Consider the following 19931-nt stretch of genomic DNA (forward strand, 5'->3'; position numbering starts at 1 on the left):
TCTGGAGAACAAGTCCTATGAGCAGCAGCTGAGAGAGCTGGGCTTGTTCAGGCTGGAGAAGAGGAGGCTCAGGGGCGACCTTATTGCTCTCTAGAGGTACGTTAGAGGAGGCAGTAGCGAGGTGCGGGTTGGTCTGTTCTCCCACGTACCTGGTGACAGGACAAGGGGGAACGGGCTAAAGTTGCACCAGGGGTGTTTTAGGTTGGATATTAGGAAGAACTTCTTTACTGAGAGGGTTGTGAGGCATTGGAATGGGCTGCTCAGGTAAGTGGTGGAGTCACCATCCATGGAGGTCTTTAAAAGACGTTTAGATGTTGAACTTAGTGATATGGTTTAGTGGAGGACTGGTTAGTGTTAGGTCAGAGGTTGGACTCAATGATCTTGAGGTCTCTTCCAACCTAGTCAATTCTGTGATTTGAGGAGACAGGGAGGAAGAAGCTTTACCCTTGGTCTCTGCATCTCGTTATGAACGGTAGACCTGAGTAAGGGTGGTCAGTGCAGTCTTTGTTTTTAAGGCACAGTGGTATTTTTCTTTGTGTGGGAAGGATGGAACTGTTTTACTTGGTTGAGTATTTTAACAGTAAATAGTGCTGTGGCATGTCTGCGAAAATGAAATGCAGACTTGGTATTTTTAAATGTCTGCAGTAAAAAAATACAGTGAGCAGGTTGTTATTGTGACTTGGTCAAGACCGGTGCAATATGGTCAGGGTTCCTTATCTGTGAAGCCAAATTGCTGACGACTTTTCCTTACATTTGATGAAAAATCAACGTCCTCGTTCCTGTGGAAAGCCATAACTTCGCCTCAAGTAACCACCTGGGGTATGGCGAGGCGGCAATTTCACCACCGCAATGTTCACGGGTGGCGCTCAGCAGGCAGGGTAAAACTTTGGGGTTAAGACCGGAGGGAGCCCCCCGGGGCCAGCAGCAGCCCCTCCGTCCCCTCACGGCCTCCGCCCCCTTCCCTCTCCCCGCGTCGCGGCCATGCGAGGGCAGCAGCGGGGCGCTGCGCGCTGCCGGCCGAGAAGATGGCGGCTCCCATGGAGCTGAGCTGCTGGGGAGGCGACTGGGGGCTGCCGTCCCTGCACCCGGAGTCTCTGACCGTCATGGTAACGGCGGGGGGACGCCGCCCGCCACCACGGGAGGGCGGCGGGGAGGGAGGCGCGGCGCCGCGGGGCTTGCCGGCTGCCGGGGAGGAGGAGGAGGACGAGGAGGAGGAGGTGGTGGTGGTGGAGGCGCCCAAGGGCGCGCCCGCCCGGTGTCGCCCCGAGGCCGGGCGCGGCCTGTGCGGGGCGAGGGTCCCGGCGGAGCGGGGGGCGGCGTGCCCCGGCCCGCAGCTCGCTGACACCAACAAAACTCGTGCCCTCGGTGCCAGTCTCGGCTGGAAGTTCCGAGAAAAAAATCCTTAAAAACCTCCCGGTTCAAACCACAGCGGGCGCAGGCGGTGCCGGTGGACGTTGCCTGTTTAACCCAAGTGGTCGCAGTGCTCGTGTGTTACCGTGACCCGCTCTTCCAAAACGCTGTCGTACACTTCCCTTGCACATGCCGACTTCATTTTGTGTTTCTTTTCTGCAATCTGTTGCAGGCTTATGCTAAATTTTCTGGTGCTCCTCTGACAGTGAATACTATAAATAACTCTTGGAGAACTCCAAAAGGTACCTTGTTTGCATTTCTATTAGTCTAATCCTCATCACTATAAATGTGGGTTCTAATTTCAAAGTTTCCTTTTCTTAGTTTCCTTGGGTTTTGAGTCCATGAGCAGCCCCTTCCTATGCTATTCCTGTATCCATTACACATTGATAAACAGCTTTTCAAGTGTGATGGTTTTTCAGGGGTAAAATAATGGAAGACATAAATAAAATGCCTTAAAGGGCACTTTATTAAAATGTGTATGGGTGAAGCAGAGGAGAATCAACAAAGCAGGAATGTCAGGCATTTTAAATAGAGGGTATAGTGAAAGCAGTTTGCATGTTTATGTGATAGTTACTAGGCTTGCATATGGAAGTAGCGTTCTTTAATTATACATAATTTAACAGGCTGGTACAGTTGGAAGTAGAATATCAGCCCCAAAGTGTAACTTATATTAGCTGGGGTGTTTAGTACTGTGCAGAGTTACAGAGGTTGAATCATAAAAGGTGAGTAACAACCTAGCTGCCAGACAGGTTGAAGAAATGGTTGAAGGTGTCAGAGGATATGAAGCATGTTGCATGCCTCTACTCAATCCTTATCTGTTTGCTCAGCATTTAGGTTATTGTCATATATTCCAGAGAGGTAAAAATCACTGCAAGGCTAAAGTAGTCTGTCACTTTAACTTACTATGTCCTCAATTTAGGCACTACTACGTCCACGTAGAATTTGGCTCTCTGCCTCTTGGTATTTGATTTATTACGTTCTGCTAGCAGAAATTCAAAGAACAAGCTGGGTATACTTTTCAAAAGTTCTGTTGCTTTTTTCATAGTCGAGATATTTAAAATCCATATCAAGAAGCAAAAATAACAACAACAAAAAACCAACATCCAAATAATATGCATCAAGGTCATGTTAGACTCATCAATGTTGTAGGTACTTCATGAGTGCCCTATAAGGTAGTTCCTGCTACATAGATTTTTATAGTCTTTGATTCTTCAATCTAATGAGTAAAGGCAGAATAATATGCTTCTCGGAGAAGGGATTTATTTAGTTCTGGTCATTTGTGCACTGTTAGCTTGGGCAGTGGTTGTAGCAAGGCTAGAGAAAACAGGTGGTTAAAAGTGGCATGGAGACAAAGAGCAGGAGAAAAATAGGACTAGAAGGAAGGATAGGCCTACAGAAAAATGAGTTGAGAGGGCATTTGGACTGGTTGGAATATTTTTCTTAAGATGGATATCTGAAATCTATACCAGTAGCCTGGTTCTCAAGGTGTCAAATAGCTAGTAGATGACATTGCCTTCAGTCTGGGCCCTTTTTATGTATTGTTACTAACAAAGGCTACGTTATGCTGTACTGGGTCTGGCTGGAATGTTAACTTTCCCGGCAGCAGCCCATTCAGTGCCGTACTCTGTACTTGTAGCTGGAACAGCAGTGTTATCACACCAGTGTTGTGTCTACTGCTGAGCAGCAGTGGCACAGCATTGGGCCTTTCTCTAACCCTCCTAGGGGGTGGGCAAAAAAGTGAGGAGAGAAACATCACTAGGGCAGCTGACCTAAACCAATCAAAGGGATATTCCATACCATGTGGTGTCACACTCAGCAATAAAAGGTGGAAACAGGAAGAAGAGGGGAGGGGTGGGCTCTCGTTGGGAAAACATTGGTCCTCCTCTCGAACACCGGCTGCGTGCGTTGAGGCCTTGCTTCAAGGACGTGGTCAATCATCGCTCATTTGTGGGAAGTAGAGAATAATTTCTTTCCTCTGCACTTCCATATCGCTTTCATTTATTTTGTTTGTTTGTTTTCCTCCCTTTTTCCCCTTTCCCTTTTATTTCCCCTTAGTTAAATTGTTTAGTTCATGGTAGTCTTTATTTAATTATTATAATTATTTCCCTTTAATTAAATTATCCTTATCTCAACCCGTGAGTTGTTCTTTGCTTTACTTCTCCCCCTCCTTATCTAAAGGAGGGGGAGTGAGAGAGCGGTTGTGGGGTTTAGCTGCCCAGCACGGTAAAACCACCACATATGCTAAACATGTTTGTGATCTTGGTGGAACTGAGTGCCGTATAACCTAGTTTATACATACGTATTTGGAAGATCAGAGCGTGCTATGGAGAAAAGGAAAGCAGATGAAGTGACTTGTCACTTCCCAGCTATGTTATAATTATTACATATAAATTCAGTTGACTGCATCATTTGTGCCTTCTAGGAGATGTACCAGTCCTGATATCAGAAGACATTGTTATTTCCCAGCCAGCAAAAATACTAAACTTCTTAAGGAAGCAGGTAGGTTGCTCTCAAAAGAATCTACATGTACTCCATATAGACTGATGCAGAATTCCAAAACCCTGGAACACAGTTCTGACCCAGTGCTTTCCTGTTTTGCATACACACATGAGAATTGTGAAATGGTGGATCACAGATTGCTATTTGAAAGTTTGATTATTAGTTTTGTGAGAGATTTAAAAATAGGCTTGAGAAAACCCTTTGTTGAAAAGGACAACAAGCTGGCCTCAACTGAGCAGTTTCTCGCTGAGATTCATCATGCTCTTAATTATAATACATTAACATTGTTACAGCTTTGCAGACCTAGGTGATCACACTTAGGGAAGTATGGTTTTAACTGTTCAAATGAGTAAGCATCTCCCACTGCACAGTTTTGGTTTGTTTTTTTTTTTTTTGACGGATAATACATAAGTGTTGTTTTTAATTTATGTAGTTTTTCTGTAGCTTGTTGCATAAAAATGTCTGCAAGCACTTCTTGATGCACATCATGTTATTGTGTAGTCAACTTTTGCCTGCCTTCCGCAGATCTCCTAATGTTTTATTCACAAAGAATAAAGCTATACAACATCATCTTTTCACAAAGTATAAAAAAAGTCTTATAAAGCGTGGTATCATCATTTTATTTCTAAGATGGTCTTCCAGCCCACTATTCTGCCTTTACATCAGAAATTCAGTTCCTGCCTAGTCAAGAAGATTATCTGATGAATGGCATGTTAGTGAAACTTAAAGCTTTTTGGGGAGAAAAATAGAATCTGAAAACTGAGCATTTGAGATGGGTTTTCAGACAGTCGTTTTAAAATTCAGAAGTTTCGTAGCCATTTGAATACCAAAGATTCCTTCATGTTGGGGAAAAAAATACCCTCTTTAACTCGAAGTATAACAGTAATGGGAATGCTTTTCAGATATCTAAAAATAAGGTAGATCAGCACTGACCTTTTACTGTTTCTAAATTAATGAAGTTCCCGGAAAAGCTACCAACCCTTTTAATACACATTAAAAGGATTCTGTGTCGGAATCAAGAGCTCAGGTAGCTGTAACTGCTTTAATTTAGCTGTGCACTTGGTGTCTTCAATTATTAGCATCCAATTTTTGACTTTATGGAATGGTAATTAAAAGATAGGAATGCTTTTGTTTTTTTTTTTATGTTTAACAAGTTAAGGGCCAGGTGCTTCCTCGAACATATAGATGGGGATTTGCCACCTGTTTTTTACAGCCCTGAGTACTGAAAAATTGCCTCTGTGTTACTGGGCAAATGCTTGGAAAGCAGTGGAAGTAGGCACAAGAGTTATTTTGGCGATGGGAGGGCCCAAAAATCAATGAATGGGACAGTTAAAATGGATGTTGTGAGGGTACATAGCTATGTTTAACATAGCTAGCCTGAAGAAGTAAAGGAAAAAAAATGCCTACCTGCATGTTTTTTGTCCAGAAAAATATTGTGGTATTTACTAACTTGCTAGCTGTTAAGTTTGAAGAAGTTTTGGGTTGTGTAGATTATCTTTCTGGAAAGTTCTGTGTACTACTTGCAATGTGGTTTTTTGTTTGTTTGTTTGTTTTTAAATTCATAGAAATACAATGCTGATTATGAATTGTCTGCAAAACAAGGAGCTGACACACTGGCTTATATTGCACTACTTGAAGAGAAACTGCTTCCTGCTCTGGTAAATACTAGGAAATATTTCATAATTGACAGAATGTTTAAAAGTGAATATTATAACAGGCGTCCAGTTGGGAGAAGTCTGTCAGCCATAGCCCTGGCTTGAATGTATTTGCATTATTAGTGCAATTTTGAAAAGACTGCCTAGCAACTTTGGAAAAGGAAAAAAGTGTGTGGGAGGTGTGAAGTAATAATAATGAATTTATGAAAGACATTTTAAAATGGCACCTCTGATGTGTTTTTTTCTTAGATATTTTTTGGGAAACAGTATCCTGAAAGCAGCCTGTTCTGGCCATTTTCTGTTTCACTTGATCCTTTTGAAAAAGTAAGATGTGGTATGTCTGATGTGGAGTGCACAACTGTGAAGGCTTTTTGAACTGTTCAGTGGGAACTCTTAAGAAATTTAAATACCCATCAGTAGTTCATTTTTCAGTTCAGTAAATAACACGTGGCCACATGCCCTCACCAATTTAGTGTAAGTACATTGGAGCTATAAAAATCCTCAAACTTTGGGTCTGTTGAATGACTTGGACTTGGATTTGTATAGACAAAAATATTCTGACCAGGTAATACCATAGGCTAGCTTCTTCAGCTATCCTTCAAGGCTTTCAAATTCATCATAATATATTATCTTTTATTTTAAGATGTATATAAGATGTATATAAGAGAAGTCTAGTGTCATTGCTTAAATTCCAGTGATATTCTTTCTTGTGTTGATGTAGCTGCACACATTTTGGGTTGAGGCTGAAAATTACTGCAGCGTAACAAAGCCATGGTTTGCCTCGAGGATTCCCTTCCCACTGAGTTTGTATCTGCCTGGAAAGATGTCCAGGGAAGCTCTTAACAGGATCTTGCTGACCAAGGGGGGACCTCCACTGTACAGTCTCTCTGAAGTGGAAGCACAGGTATGTGTTGTGTGGTATAGAATTCATAACTTGGTGCTGTAAAAAGACTAGAAGTGAAATAAATAGTCTAGCACACTGCCAAATGGTGTGTGATGCTGTATGTACTTGCCTGTACTACAGCTAGGGCTCTTGGATGGTTTTGTGTCTCATCAGATATACAGGGATGCCAAGGAATGCCTAAATCTCCTGTCTAAGAGGTTGGGAACATCTCAGTTTTTCTTTGGAAATACGTGAGTATGCTTTCTTTTCTTTTTTTTCTTTTTTTTTCCTTTCTGTTTTTTAATGGCTAATAAAACAGGTACCACACGATCCTTTGTACACTTAGACTTTTTTTTTTTTTTTAACCTGACAATGTTAAAAGGTGCTGCACAGTAGTTTCATGTTTGACACTCTACTTTTTCAGGTAAGTGTGAATGAGTAAACAGGACACAAATGAGATCTTTGGACTCAGTTAGTCCAGTGGCTCCCTTATCTGCATCTTTCCATGGAGCAGCAGATGCTGCCTACAGCTGCTCATGTGGGGTGCTTGATGAGTTAGTGTAGCACTAGAGAATTCTTTTCTAGCCACTAAATGTCACCTCCTGTGCCTTTACGTAGAAAAAATACTTGAAGCCTGATGTGTTACCACTACTACCTCCTTGGGAAGAGGGTGTAGGTCTCAGAAAGCTGTTCTTCATATGTGCATGGAACAGGAAGAAGATACTGCCAATAGCATAGCACCAAGAGACTGTAAGAGGAGCGATCTGTTCCCTTAGCTACTGAAGTTGGACCACTCCATGAGAGAGGATCCTGTTCCAGTGGCATCCATCTTACTTGCTTGTTTGTGGTATTGTTTTTTTATATGTCAGAAACGTGTTTAAGAGTGGCTTGTTTTTCAGTGCATGACTGGATTTTAATACAGAAGCTACTGTTTCAGCTTGCCAGCACCTCACTAGTTCAAAGGTGCTGAAATCAGTAGATAATTTGTACAAAGCATTTATCAGATACAAAATGATGGAATGCCAGAGAAGTTGACCAAATTCTATCCTGAGTTGTTAGATATATGCAGAAAATGGTTATGTACTAGAGTTCTTAATGTCTTACCTCCATCACATTGGTTTTGTGTTGTTGTTTTGTTTTGTCACTCTTTTCAGGCCTACTACCCTGGATGCCTTTGTATTTGGTTTTCTTGCACCAGTTTATAAAGTGTGCTTCCCCAGAGTACAATTACAAGAACATTTGAAACAGCTTCCCAACCTGTGTCGGTTCTGTGATGATATTTTAACTTGCTACTTTAGGTTAACTGTCTCAGGTAAAATATGTTTCTTTTCTGCTTTTTGTTGTGTATGGTCTGTTTGAATTAGAAATGGTGGTTTCTGCATGTAATTAAAGCAGAATTAGAATTTATATAATTTGTGCTGAAGCTTCTGTGAAGAAATGAGGTAGAATAACTTCCACAGTTGTGCAGAAAAGATGGAAAATCAAAAGCGAGTTTTAATAATCAGTTTTAGAGCCTGTCAAGCCTTGGTAAAATGCACTAACATCTCTGCTATGGCTAATGCTTGGTGCTTCGGTTTCTCTGACACAGAACGGCTTTTCCACTTAAATTCTTCTTAGAAAGGATAAAAACACTGAATGAACTTTCTCTCCAATGTTTGTTTCTGTTTAAGGCTGTAAAAGCTTTTGTTAATGCCTTTTCACTCTTCATCTTTCTACCTTCACCCTCCAGGCCATTCTCCATCTGGACAGGATACCGCAGATGCTAATCTGCAGAAACTCACACAGCTTGTAAATAAGGAATCCAACTTGATTGAAAAGGTTACTTTTACTTCAGTCTCTAACCTTCCTGCTTCTTTGTGGGTGCTTGCTTACAGATACACTTGCAACTGTACAATGGATGTTTTAGTTTAATTTTCTTTTCTAATGAGTTACTTTGTGTAGAGATGTAGAAAGAAAATAACATAATTTTAAAGGAATAATTAATGAAGACTTGTACATAAAAGGTGTGTTTATTACAATCAATATTGTCTTGCAAGTGTGCATAAAAATGGTAGAAGTGTGTCTACCCATGAGTGCGCATACCATGCAAGGGGGAAAGCAAATCTATTATCAACAGTCAGAAATGGTCTTGCAAGACCTCAGCAAGAAAACTTCTGAGCAAAACTCAGAAACCAGTCTTGTTAAGACCTACACCCTTCACTGCTTAATCTCAGCTGAATGCTGTAGTCACTGTTACACAGTCCTTCCTTCTGCTTGTTCTGTGTCTGGCTTTTATTTCTCTGTACTTTGTTTCCAAATCTGTTACTCAGCACCTGTCAACAGCTGTGCAACTCACGTTAAAAATACTTCAGTCTCCATCAGTAAACTAACTCTATATAAAGCTCTTACTAGGATAGGAGGCACTTCTTTCTGAAAAAGATGGGAGTATCAGATAGATCAGTAATTATGTATGGCTTCTGTAGCATTAGGTATTGATTGTATCTCCATGTGGTATTGAAGTGTGGCTGTGGAAGTTTTAAAGAATGAGTAAAGTAGACATCTATCAGACATGATTTAGATAAAGCTGATTGTACCGTGAGGAAGTGCAATGGACTAGACTGTCTTTGAAGATCTCGACTGTCTTTGAAGATCTCCCCTATGCTGTCTTCTGTGATTTTGTTTATTCTGTAGTAGCTACATGCCATTTTTCTTTTGATACATCAGCACACATAGGGCATTAGAATGATATCCTGTAAAAATGTAAAGTCTTCATATTCAGAGACAAAATTTAACCTGTCTTTGGAAAGGTCTTATCACAGTCTCTTCAGTAAATACTTTTTGAAATCCTTAGCTAATCTAAACTCGTTCAACACCTACAGAGCATTTCTAATTTGAAAAAAAGATTTGTTCCTGTAAGATGCTGATCATGCAAAAGTATCCACTGATGTTCGCAATTTGACTTCTGATCTGCTTTCTAGCAGGGTTTGGCTATTGAACAAAATTGAAACTTTGACCTCTCAGAAGAAGGTAACAATGTTGTTTTCATCGGTAATCTTGATGAAATGATTCAAACAGAAGCATTCCCATTTGACCTGGGTTTATTGTGCCATATGCTAATGGCATGAATAGCAAACAAAACAAAAGCAGATATTTGGGAGTAGAAAGGAACCAAGACATCTATTTTGGCTAGGGCTGAAATAACAAGGTGAAAAACCAACAAACCAAACCAACCAACCAAAGAAAAAACCCCCAACAAGCCAACAAACCAGTGTACTTCTTAATAGGAGTCCTGACAAATAGACTAATCGTATAATTTGTATTCTACTGTTTGCCAGATCCGGCTCTCATTATTTCTCTGCAGATGGATGACAACCTTCGTAAGAGTCCACAGCACCCCCCTCGAAAGCTAACAACACTGAAGCTTGCTGCAGGTGGAGAAGAAAGTCCATTGAATCGTTTGTCACCTTGACAGCTCTTGGTGCCCATGCACATGTGTTTGCCTTCAACTCTTCTGAACTTCACAGTAATTTTTTCACATGAATGTGGTTTTGCACGGGAGGAATCTGCTCATGGGTACAAGTAGGGAAGAAATACAGCTTTGCAGTGTACTGTCTACCTGTTATTTTAAGAAAATTAGTACTTCAGGCTGACCACACGCTAAGATGAGGTTAAACTAAAGTATTAAACACGGGGCTTATTCCTGCACATGTTAAAGTCATTTTGTACAGCAGATTTCTGCCTTTAGCCTAGCAGAAATGCTAACCAAAAGTTAAAATCCTCTTTTTATGGAATTCCAATATGTTTATGGATTGTTCACTTTTGTTTTAGTTTATGGCTTTTGATATTATTGTAATCATGTTACTGTGTATGAGTGAATGTACTTTTGTATCTTCCTAAAAATTACAAAGTCCAGTTGTAAAATTGGTGAAAAGACTGCAAGAGAAGGAGGTGTTGCTGTTCTCAGCAGATGAGAAATGAAAAGCAACGAGAGGAAGTTAAATATTTTTTTTATTGTACTTTCATGAACACTCTTGTTTCTTGTGTTTTAAGGGTGTTTGCATTTTTGAAAGCTTGTCAAGTTGTGCTTAGAGGGGAAATGTTGAGAAGTGTGTGTGCCGTGGGGATTACAGTAAGGCACAATACGAACGTTTCACAGATGCCTAGTATTAGTCCTGTGTGAAACAGGCTTAACCTGTGTGCATGATAATACCACAGGCTACAAAACCTTAAGTCAAAGTTGCAGTGGGCTGGTAGTGAGATGGAAAGGTTTGATTTGGGTGAGAGACTTGACTGGGAAATACAGTGTGGCTCTGCACTGAAATTAACTAATCACGAGTTTGTAAAAAAGTTGATGTAGGCTTTTTAATTTGTCACAGATGCCTCTAATCAATTTTGTCTTACTTTTTATAAGCACTACAGTTCACCAAAAAGCTAAAATATAAGACATCTAAATTTTTATGTTCTGGCAGTCTAGTTCAAAGTTCTTTTGTTGCTACAAAATGTAATACACTGCAGCACGTATTTCTTCTGTTTAATTGAGGGACTTATGTCTCATTACACTTCCTCTTAGTAGAAGCCTTGCCTGTTCGAGGGACCTAAGCAATTCCGTCACAAGAGATCTGCTGTAATTCTTGATGGTAATGTACTGGTAGGTGCTCCATGAGTGGTGTAAACAGAATTAGTCAAGGGGATTGACCACAATGGCAGCACTTAGGGCACAGAATTCTGGTGATAGTATGTGTAAGATGACTTCTCCGTTGTGTTTTTTTTTTTCTAGCAAAATCAAGGTAGTCTTTCAGCGTCCCTTCATTACTAGACACATTTCAGATACAAAGGTTAATTATTTACTGTTTATACAGACAAGACTGTAGATTGTGTACATACTGTACTTTCAGACTCTATTTAAGGAATGTAATAATCTTATCATTAGCATTTCCTAATTACACCTAAAATGTTGGGTGTCTAATAAGCACTTTAAGGTTGAAGCTTTTGCTCTTACTAGAATACTTGTTTGTGATTTTGAAATGAATCTATTTCAGACTCATGATAATTGAATAAACTGACTATCTAGTAAGTGTAAAAGTAAGTCAAATGTTTAAAATTTTTACTGCCTGTATCTTGACAAGGTTTAAATGAGATCAATCACACTGCTTTTAGAATCTTTTATTTATGAACACAGCTATGGATAACATTCTTTAGTTTGTTGCTTTTGTGAATATGTACACTCAGTCTTTGAAATCTCTTTGTAAAAAGGTCATTGTTCCAAGATTAAAATTTTAGACTTTTATTGGAGTTTTGGTAGTGACTTTTATGCAGATTGTCAGGTGTGAGTTTTTTTTAATATTTTTTTTTCCTTGTGTAAAGTTTTATCTTGTCCATAAAAAACTAAGCCAAAACAACAACAACAAAGTGCTGACTGTTAAAACAAGAAATTGGAGCATAGAATCATTGAAGTTGGAAAAGGCCTCCAAGATCAAGTCCAACTGTGACCCTACTGCCATTTTCACCTGCTAAACCATGCCCCTAAGCACCACATCCAGCCTTTCCTTGAAACCCCCCAGTGACAGTGATGCCACCACTGCCTTGGGCAAACATTTTAGTGTATCCATAATGTCTGATTTAAATTTTAGTTACAACTCTTCAATACCACCCCTTTCTTTTCCAATACAATTGCTTTTGTGGCAGTATGGTGAAGCGCAGGTTTTCTAATCTTACTGAACATGACCCTTTGCTGGTGTGACAGCAAGATCTGCTTGGCAGCTTCAGTTGCTGGATGGGATAGGACAACGGGGCTAGAGCAAGCATTGCCTGCAGTGATACACACAACCCCAGACAACCCGTGTGATTGCACAGCCATGTGCTTCCTTCCTTTTTTAATTTTCATCTGAGTTCAATTCAAAATCAAACTCCTTTATGCGGAAAGTATCATTTCTGGCCTGACAACTCAAATTTGCACAGTAGTTTACTGCTGTATTTGTGTGCCTGAGTTTTTGAACCTGGGCAGTTACAAGTCCAGAGTGGTATCAGTTTGAGTAAAGGTAGCTCTCTGCATCCAAAGTAAGCTAAAGCTCCTTCTCTGGCTAGTGGAGAAAGGTGGAGTTTAGGTGTGATTCATCTCTTTACAGTAGCTACTTAAAAATAGCTAAGTTAATTCAGTCTTGAAAGTGTGCATCTCTACTGCATGTAAAGGAAGCCTTAGCTTCCAACTTCAGAGGCAGATTGCTACAAAACTGGGTGGAAACTGGCTGCAGTGATTGATTGGCTTTTCTTCTACTGCTTGAGACTGCAGATGGTCTGCAAGCATAAGCAGCCAGCCCTTCTGGCCGTGCTGCAGCAGTGGGGTCACAAAACCTCATAGTGATCTGCTTCGTGTGCAGAACAGCTGCTGGTACGTACTGCAGCTCTGCACTCTCCGAATAATGTGGGGTTGTTTTTGTGCATGTACCACAACATGTAAATGCAGGAAATACCTCCGTGTTTCTGCTGTATTGCTGCTGTCACAGCAGCTGGTAGGCTTCCTCCACCCTCCTTGAAGGTGCAGGCTGGCAACAGGTTATTACCTCTAGAGCAACTCATCCAGCCTGCTGCACTTTCTCTCATGGAGGAGGCTGCCAATTTTAAGTGGGATGAACCGCTCTGGCAGGTTGCAAATTTAACACCCCCTACTCGCAGGCAATTTTGTACTGAAAGCTTATGTGTAGATGTTGTCAGGGCTATTCTGTGAGCTGGTTGCAGGAATATGCATATGCCTGAAGAAGTTAGATAAAAAATGCTATGAATGAATTGCTACAAATAAGATCTTTTTATTGTTTCCAAGATAGCTCTAAAAGTCTTTTTTTTTTTTTTTTTCCTCCTCTCAGAATATCGTTGGGGTACATTAATCTACTTCATACACTTAAACACTGGTAAAGTCACATCACTCTTGCTAATATAACATAGCACTGCATTAAGAAAAACACCCAATTGTATTTAATTCCTGGCTAAAACCGTTTCTGGACTTGCTTGAGTAGGTTTCCTCTCTTGCTTGAGATTATTCTTGGCATTGCAGTAGGAATCATTCATAGTGCCTTTTTTTTTCTTCTTTTTTCTTTTAAGTACAGAAATGTAAACCATCTTTTTACACCAGTGTGACAAACTATGGTAGCTGAAATCTGTCTGGTCTGTGCTGTTGGCAACAAGTTGTCCAGTCCTTCACGTAAAGACCATGCTGATTAACAAGACATTGCATTAAAAAAAGTGCTTGTTTTAGCCTGCAGTTTCAGAAATCATTTTAGTCTGTTGTTAGTGATTATCCTGATTCAGGAAAATATCCCCTAACCTCTCTTGGTGCTAACCAGTGCCTACAAGGTAATGAATTTCAATGCACTTGCACTGATACCACTGCAGGATCAGGCTGTTCGGCACCATAGGTGGTACTGAAGAGTCCCCCAGAGGGCTGGGCTGGTCAAATACCAGAGCACACAGCCCAAAGCTTGTTATTTTGGCTGTCGTGGATGCACCAGTCCCTGTTGTTGGGAGCTGCTGGGAGTGTGCCTGCTGAGTAGCAGCTTTAAGCAGCTGCATCTCACTGAGCATTTCTCCCCTGAAGCAGGTGAGGGAGCACCTCTGTATGGCTTGGCCTGCAGAGGGTGAAAGTGCTAATCCTTGTTGGGGACTGCGAGAAGTGGCTGAGCATAAGATGGCATTGTGACCATAAAGGTCAGCCTCAATAGCCACTAGTGGGCGAAGTGGTCAGGGAAGTCCCAGGTTTTTCTTTATGTTTTGAAGGATACACAGAGAAATTACTTGTAATGTGGTAGGCTTGTCTGGCCCAGTGCAAGACTGAATGAGCTAGGTTTACTGTGAATTTCTTTAAAAGCTGAGCTGAGAGCATGCATTGATGATGGAACAACTTTAAGTCCACAGCAAATAAGATCTAGCAGTAAATATGCTTATGGCATGAGGCTGATCTGCAGCACTAAGCTCCCTTTTCCTCATTGCCTCTCACTAAAACCGCATGCTTTTTTTGCATCATGAATGTCAATGTTCAGAATTTTTACAGTGCCAAAGTGCTGTATATGGGTCTGTTGGTAATGTAATCAGTTATCAAAATACAGAATGTTCTGTTCCTTCACTTAAAGCAAGAGTGCGGAGAAATTGCATGCATTGGGTATGGGCTCATTAAGTGCCTACAGCCCCTTTGTAGGCATCCGGTGTTCAGCTCAACTCTGCCAAGCCATTTTGATAAGGCAGCCTGCCAATCCACACAAACACCTCATGGGTTTTGTTTCCAGGAGTGTAGAGGTGAGCGAGGGAGGGAGGGAGAGAGGGAGGGAGGGAGGGAGTGTGCACACAAGTCTGCGGAGCTACGACTCACACAAGGCAACCTTCGAGTGAGGGAAATGGAAGTCCAGCTTCCCTTGTATTTTTGCCACGATGGGTGATCATTTGTCAGTTACTGCCAGCTGATTTAGCTGTTGGAACAGTGAAAGTTGTGCAAGTAATAATAATAGTCACGCTGGGAACTGCCCTTTGCTATGTGAGGAACAGGCTGTTTTCTGTGCTGTGCTGCCAACAGCGTCCCCCTGCCTGCCCTCTTACCTTTGATGCATCACTCTGTATCGACTTCCACATAGCTGCTGTTGCCTACCCATGTTCTTACAGGGTTTTTGGCACTTGCAAATTCCTGCAATAAGTAATTATTTCAAACAAACATGGCTGATTTTCCTATGCCCTTTAGTTGTTTTTATTTTAAATCCCAAGTAAGGCTTCTTCCCCAAACTTTTTCCACTCATGCAGTCAGTCATTTCTGCTTATATTTACCTTTAAATGCCATAGCAATAAAGAGTCTGATACTAGAGGGTAAGACTTCTTATTTTCATGTGGGATCCAGCTGTGGGGTGTCTTAGTGTCACAAAAAAAGAAAAAAAAAAAAAAAGAAAAAAAAAAAAGAGTTTTTCTTCTCACTGTTAAAAAACAAAATCAGTATTTGGTAAAACTGGGCTGCATATGTTCAGGTCAGCATTTCCCAGCAAGTTTTGCATTTACTTGTGGTCGCAGCAAGAGGCATCCTCAGAAACTCCTCCAGCAGCATGTTCCTCCACTCAGCAGCAGCCTTGGGGAGGACAAGGGCTGCAGCACCCCCAAGGCCAGCAACTCTTGTTTTGCTGAAACTGTTGCTAGGAAAAGCAAATGTTTAGACCTTCTATACTCTTCAGAAAAAATGCATTGTTTCAGGCAGGAAAGATTGCTCGTACCCAGATAGGAACTTGGAGAAGAGGAAGGAAATTGATGGATAAGGGACAGGATCAAATTTGCCTGGAATAACTGCTGCGCTGTGATTACGTGGGAGAGGGATTCCGACTCTCTGCCCTGAACTAAGGAAAGTGAGAACTCATCCAGGCTGCTCCACAGCTCTAAGCAAGCATACCAAGCCTGTGGATTAGTAGCTTTTTGGCAGTGGGCAGTGATACCTTATTTTTCTCAAAAATTCTCGAAAGGTCCTGTTACTTCAGTGCAGCATATAAAAACTCAGAAATATCCCAGACATTTGTAGGGTAAAAAACAAAACAAAGCAAACCAGTTTCTTATCTGTTCTGTCTGCTTCCCTAGTGGCTCACAAGGGTTATTCTATTTATCTGGTCTGCTTATTTTAGCTGCGCCAGGTAGCTGTCTTCACGGAAGAAAGACTGTGTTAAAGTGGTGTGGCACCCCATAGAGAGAACATAGCAACAGAATGACATGCTCAAAAGGACTGAAGTAGTCAGGATAATCACTTTTTTCCCTGAAGGATATCTTGTAGGCAGCATGGTGCCTGCTAGATACCACCTCCAGTGATGGGCAGGCCTCGCGTGCAATCTCCAAGGGTTCTGTGGTGTTTGCAGCTCTGTGCAATAGATGTCAAATGCCACCAAAGACCCCAGGGAGAATGAGGGTAACTGGATTTACAGTCCCCCTGTGAAAGACAGTGGGAAGAGTAGGTCATGACCACCATTTCTCCTGATGCTACCTGCTCAGCTTTCTCTCTGATCAGCCTTAGATCATGCTTAAGTGAACTCAAGTCAGTTTGATGTAGAAGCTCCCTGACTTAGAGTGATGTGTCCTGATGCTGGCATTTAGCCCCTTTTTGCTCTCCTGAGGTCTCACCAGGCTGAGAAAGACAACACAGGGTTGCAGGCTGTCCACGTGACTGGTTGCTGGCTTGGGAAGATGTAATGCGTGTAAAGCAGATGTTCCAATGACTGCTTTTACAGCTTTTGCCCCGGAATTTAATGGCCAGCTGGCAGTAGGGCAGAAGGCAAATACAGATGTCCTTTCCTCTTCTCTGGGCATCAGGAATTCACCCATAGCTATGACAGGGACCATCTCTGAATCAAGCCTGATGCAGAGCTTACAAGAGAGAAGCTGGGATGTCAGTGACGGAAAAGTGAGAGTGCAACCTACGACCTGCATAGTTCATAAAGGGAACTATTCGAGAAGAATCCACAGCAATTTCAGGAACTTTTGTTTAATGGTCAGTGTAGATGTTGTAAATAATATTTGCCCGGTGTGTTTTCCCTTTTACCAAGATGGTGACAGCCCTCAGCTCTGGTTCTTGTCAGTGCTTTGTGTGGCTGGGTTTCTGAGTGGGCCAGATTCCTGGAAGGAGGCTGCTGAAGGCCAGGTGACTCATTTGATTGCAGAAGAGGTGGGTGTTCCTGAGAAATGAGAGGGGCTAGTTTCCAGGGCTGTGTTAAAGCACACACTGAGTTTCTGAAGCGATTTGTAGCCTGGAATACCTTTGCAGAATATGAGTATGGTGTTTTATCTGGCAGAGTAGAGGAAGATTTCCTTACCTCCTTCACAGTAAGGGCATGCATTTGCAGCAAAGTTCTGCCCTCGTCTGCGTACGACTGTGTTTTCCACACTCAGATTTCTAACTCACAGTTCTGGCACCCCAAATTCTTGCATGCCTGTTGGTTTCTCATTCCTGGCAAAGACAGACATAAGTGAAAAATCAATATTGAATGGTGCTTTGTTCACCACTTGAGTAAGAAAATTGTCCACTGACACAAAAGGAAGCGTCTTATTTCCTGTATCACAAAATGTACACTTGGAGAAAGAAACAATACATGCCAGAATGACATCTGCTCTCTGAATTGTCAAGCTATATAAAAGGTTTTTGACAGCCTTAGAGCCTACATTGTTTCACTGCATCTGCTGCTCTGTTAAAGTATTATTGAAATTGCGTATTGCCACAAGGGGAAGGGTACAGAATAAAAGCAGACCACATTTCTTCCAAAGACCATTGGAATGAAATAAAAGAGGCTATACTCCTGGAGGTTACCTACAGGATACAAACCACCTGATTTTCATTGATCAAGCAGCAGCTAGTCCTTAACAACACCAATATCCTTTGAATTCTGTTTCAGTCAGATCACTGTAGTCTGTGATTTTAATAACTTGCTTGTATTTTCAGCTTTAGTAACACTTACTTCAGTTGTAGGTTTACCAGATGTCTCCCTTGGGCTTGGTTTGAGATAATTCCCACAAAAATTAAGGTAATTCAGCATATGAAGGTGGTATACCCTTTAAAGAATTGATGTACAGTCATTTTAAAGATTTGCCTGCTTGCTTTTTCCAATCACACCTGATCACATATATTAACTTGTCCCCAGTTTCTCCCCTCCCATGTTTTTACAAAACTAGTTTTTTTTTCCTCATGCACTTTGAAGAACTCTCCAGTGCTGTCACAGGTCAAAGCATCAGACTTCAAATAAACAGGATAGCTTGACATGAGATAAGCAGTTGCAGCATGTTTGCTCCTCTGCTCCGCTTCCTTTGTTGGGACCTCCCCTGTTTGTCAGTAGATGAATTCTGCAAGTTACTGGTGACTTGGGGTACATCATGGGAAAGTAGCTGCACTTTTGGGAGGTCACTGCCTTTCAGAAAAGAATCAGAAGTGTTCCTAGGCTCCCCTTTGTCACACAAATGAGGCTATAGTGAGCTAAATACTGTTTTTGCAAAGAAATGGATGCACTACATTTGTTTAACTCTCAGAATAAAACGTGAGTTCTGACATCAGGCAAAAGCCTTGAGGAAAGCTTTTTTTTGAAAGGGACAATATTATTGCTGGCAGCTGCAGCTTATAGTATCACCCTTACAAAACAATACGCATTTAGGACTTCCTACATTATTTCTCATTGTGTTTCAACACTTCCTCACTAATTCTCTTGGACACTGAAAGAAGACAAAGAATAGTCTTATGTCTGTAAGGCTTAATTTTGTCTATATGAGCCACAGAAGCTATCAGCTGGGTACTGTGACAAGGTTTTCCAAAGGTTGGCTTCTCTATCTCCCAGCCTGGTGTGCACCTCTGGAGACTGACTGCCACGATGCCCTTGGAGGGCCTAGCTGCTGATGGGATCACTTTACTCCTCTCTGAACTGTACCCAGCAATGATTAAAGCCAGTAAGTTGTTTTAAAGAGCACAGTATTGCTCCACAGAAGTTACTAAGCAAGAGCTGAAGAAGGCTACTGTATTGGGAGCATGGTCACACTGGAAGCATTCAATCAGCCAGCAGTATGTCTGTAAACACGAGAAAAGGATCCTGCACAAGGACCTGTTCATCACTTAGAGTCAGAATAAATTGTAATGCCACTGCCTGCCTTTTCTGAGATATTCCAGGAACCTTGTAATAGCTGTATCCTTTTTCAAACACCTCAGCACAAGACAAAGTTACTTGGAGTATTAGAAAGGAGAGTTGAAATTTTGGTTGATTCCTCAAAAGAGCTATCAGGTATATATTCTAAAGCATTTGTTCACTGTTTGTTGAACTAATACAGTAATTCTATGCTCCAGAACATATTATGGTATGAATTAGCCATGGCTTTTGGCAAAATGATTCAGAGAAATAAGTGGACTATGGCTTGATAGAAGCATTTATCTTGTTACTTCATAATGAGTTAATACTTGTGCTTTGAATTTCTTCAAATAACACTAGTTTTGCTGGAGCATAAGTGCATTTTATTCTCCTTCCTTTCCAAACCTCTTCATTCAAAACTGAACATGGTTGTGACTTCTAATATTCTGCCTTCCTGAGGAGTCAAGCATATGAGGCAGAGCTGTGAAGGTTTTTTTTTTTTTTCCTTTTTTTTTTTTTTTTTTTTTTTTTTTTATTTCTAGAAGATATTTAAAAGTATTTAAGGCTTTGGAAAGAAGAGCAGAACTTCGGTTGCTGTGGAAGTGCCAAACCTGATGATGCCTTGTCATAACAACAACTCTGAGTTCTCAGCAAGCCTTGAGTACAGCGGCTGCAGATTTTCCCAGGAAACAAAATGCTGGCTGTCATAATACAAGCAATTATTGCACTTCACTTCTGTTCAGATTCCAGAAGTCAAGTTCTCAGTCATATTAAAATTCAATACATATTAAACAAAGATCCATTGTATATAAGTGAGGCCAGCTGATCAGCCCCTAGGTTTTGTGTCCTAAAAGTAGACCAGAGTGTCACATTGTTTCAGTTCTGTCTCAGAAAAAAAATAAA

The 19931-nt window shown here is 41.2% G+C and overlaps 1 protein-coding gene across 6 annotated transcripts; it reads left to right on the top strand.

Annotated features, from left to right (window-relative positions):
• Positions 1-1001: 1001 nt before the first annotated feature.
• On the top strand, positions 1002-11713 carry MTX3 (metaxin 3). 6 transcript variants are annotated; one of them, XM_084305631.1, is made up of 10 exons: positions 1002-1106; positions 1583-1652; positions 3833-3909; positions 5475-5567; positions 5814-5888; positions 6286-6468; positions 6622-6698; positions 7602-7759; positions 8177-8265; positions 9762-11713. In XM_084305631.1, exons 1-10 carry the CDS (start codon positions 1026-1028, stop codon positions 9834-9836), a joined length of 978 nt encoding a protein of 325 aa, XP_084161757.1. In that variant the 5' UTR covers positions 1002-1025; the 3' UTR covers positions 9837-11713. The 6 variants fall into 6 exon arrangements, with proteins under 6 accessions (XP_084161757.1, XP_084161756.1, XP_084161758.1 ...); XM_084305630.1 differs by having other exon boundaries at positions 9788-11713; XM_084305632.1 differs by lacking the exon at positions 8177-8265.
• Positions 11714-19931: the final 8218 nt, after the last annotated feature.

This window comes from Netta rufina, assembly GCF_964035555.1.
Source record: "Netta rufina genome assembly, chromosome: Z".
NCBI lineage: Eukaryota > Metazoa > Chordata > Aves > Anseriformes > Anatidae > Netta > Netta rufina.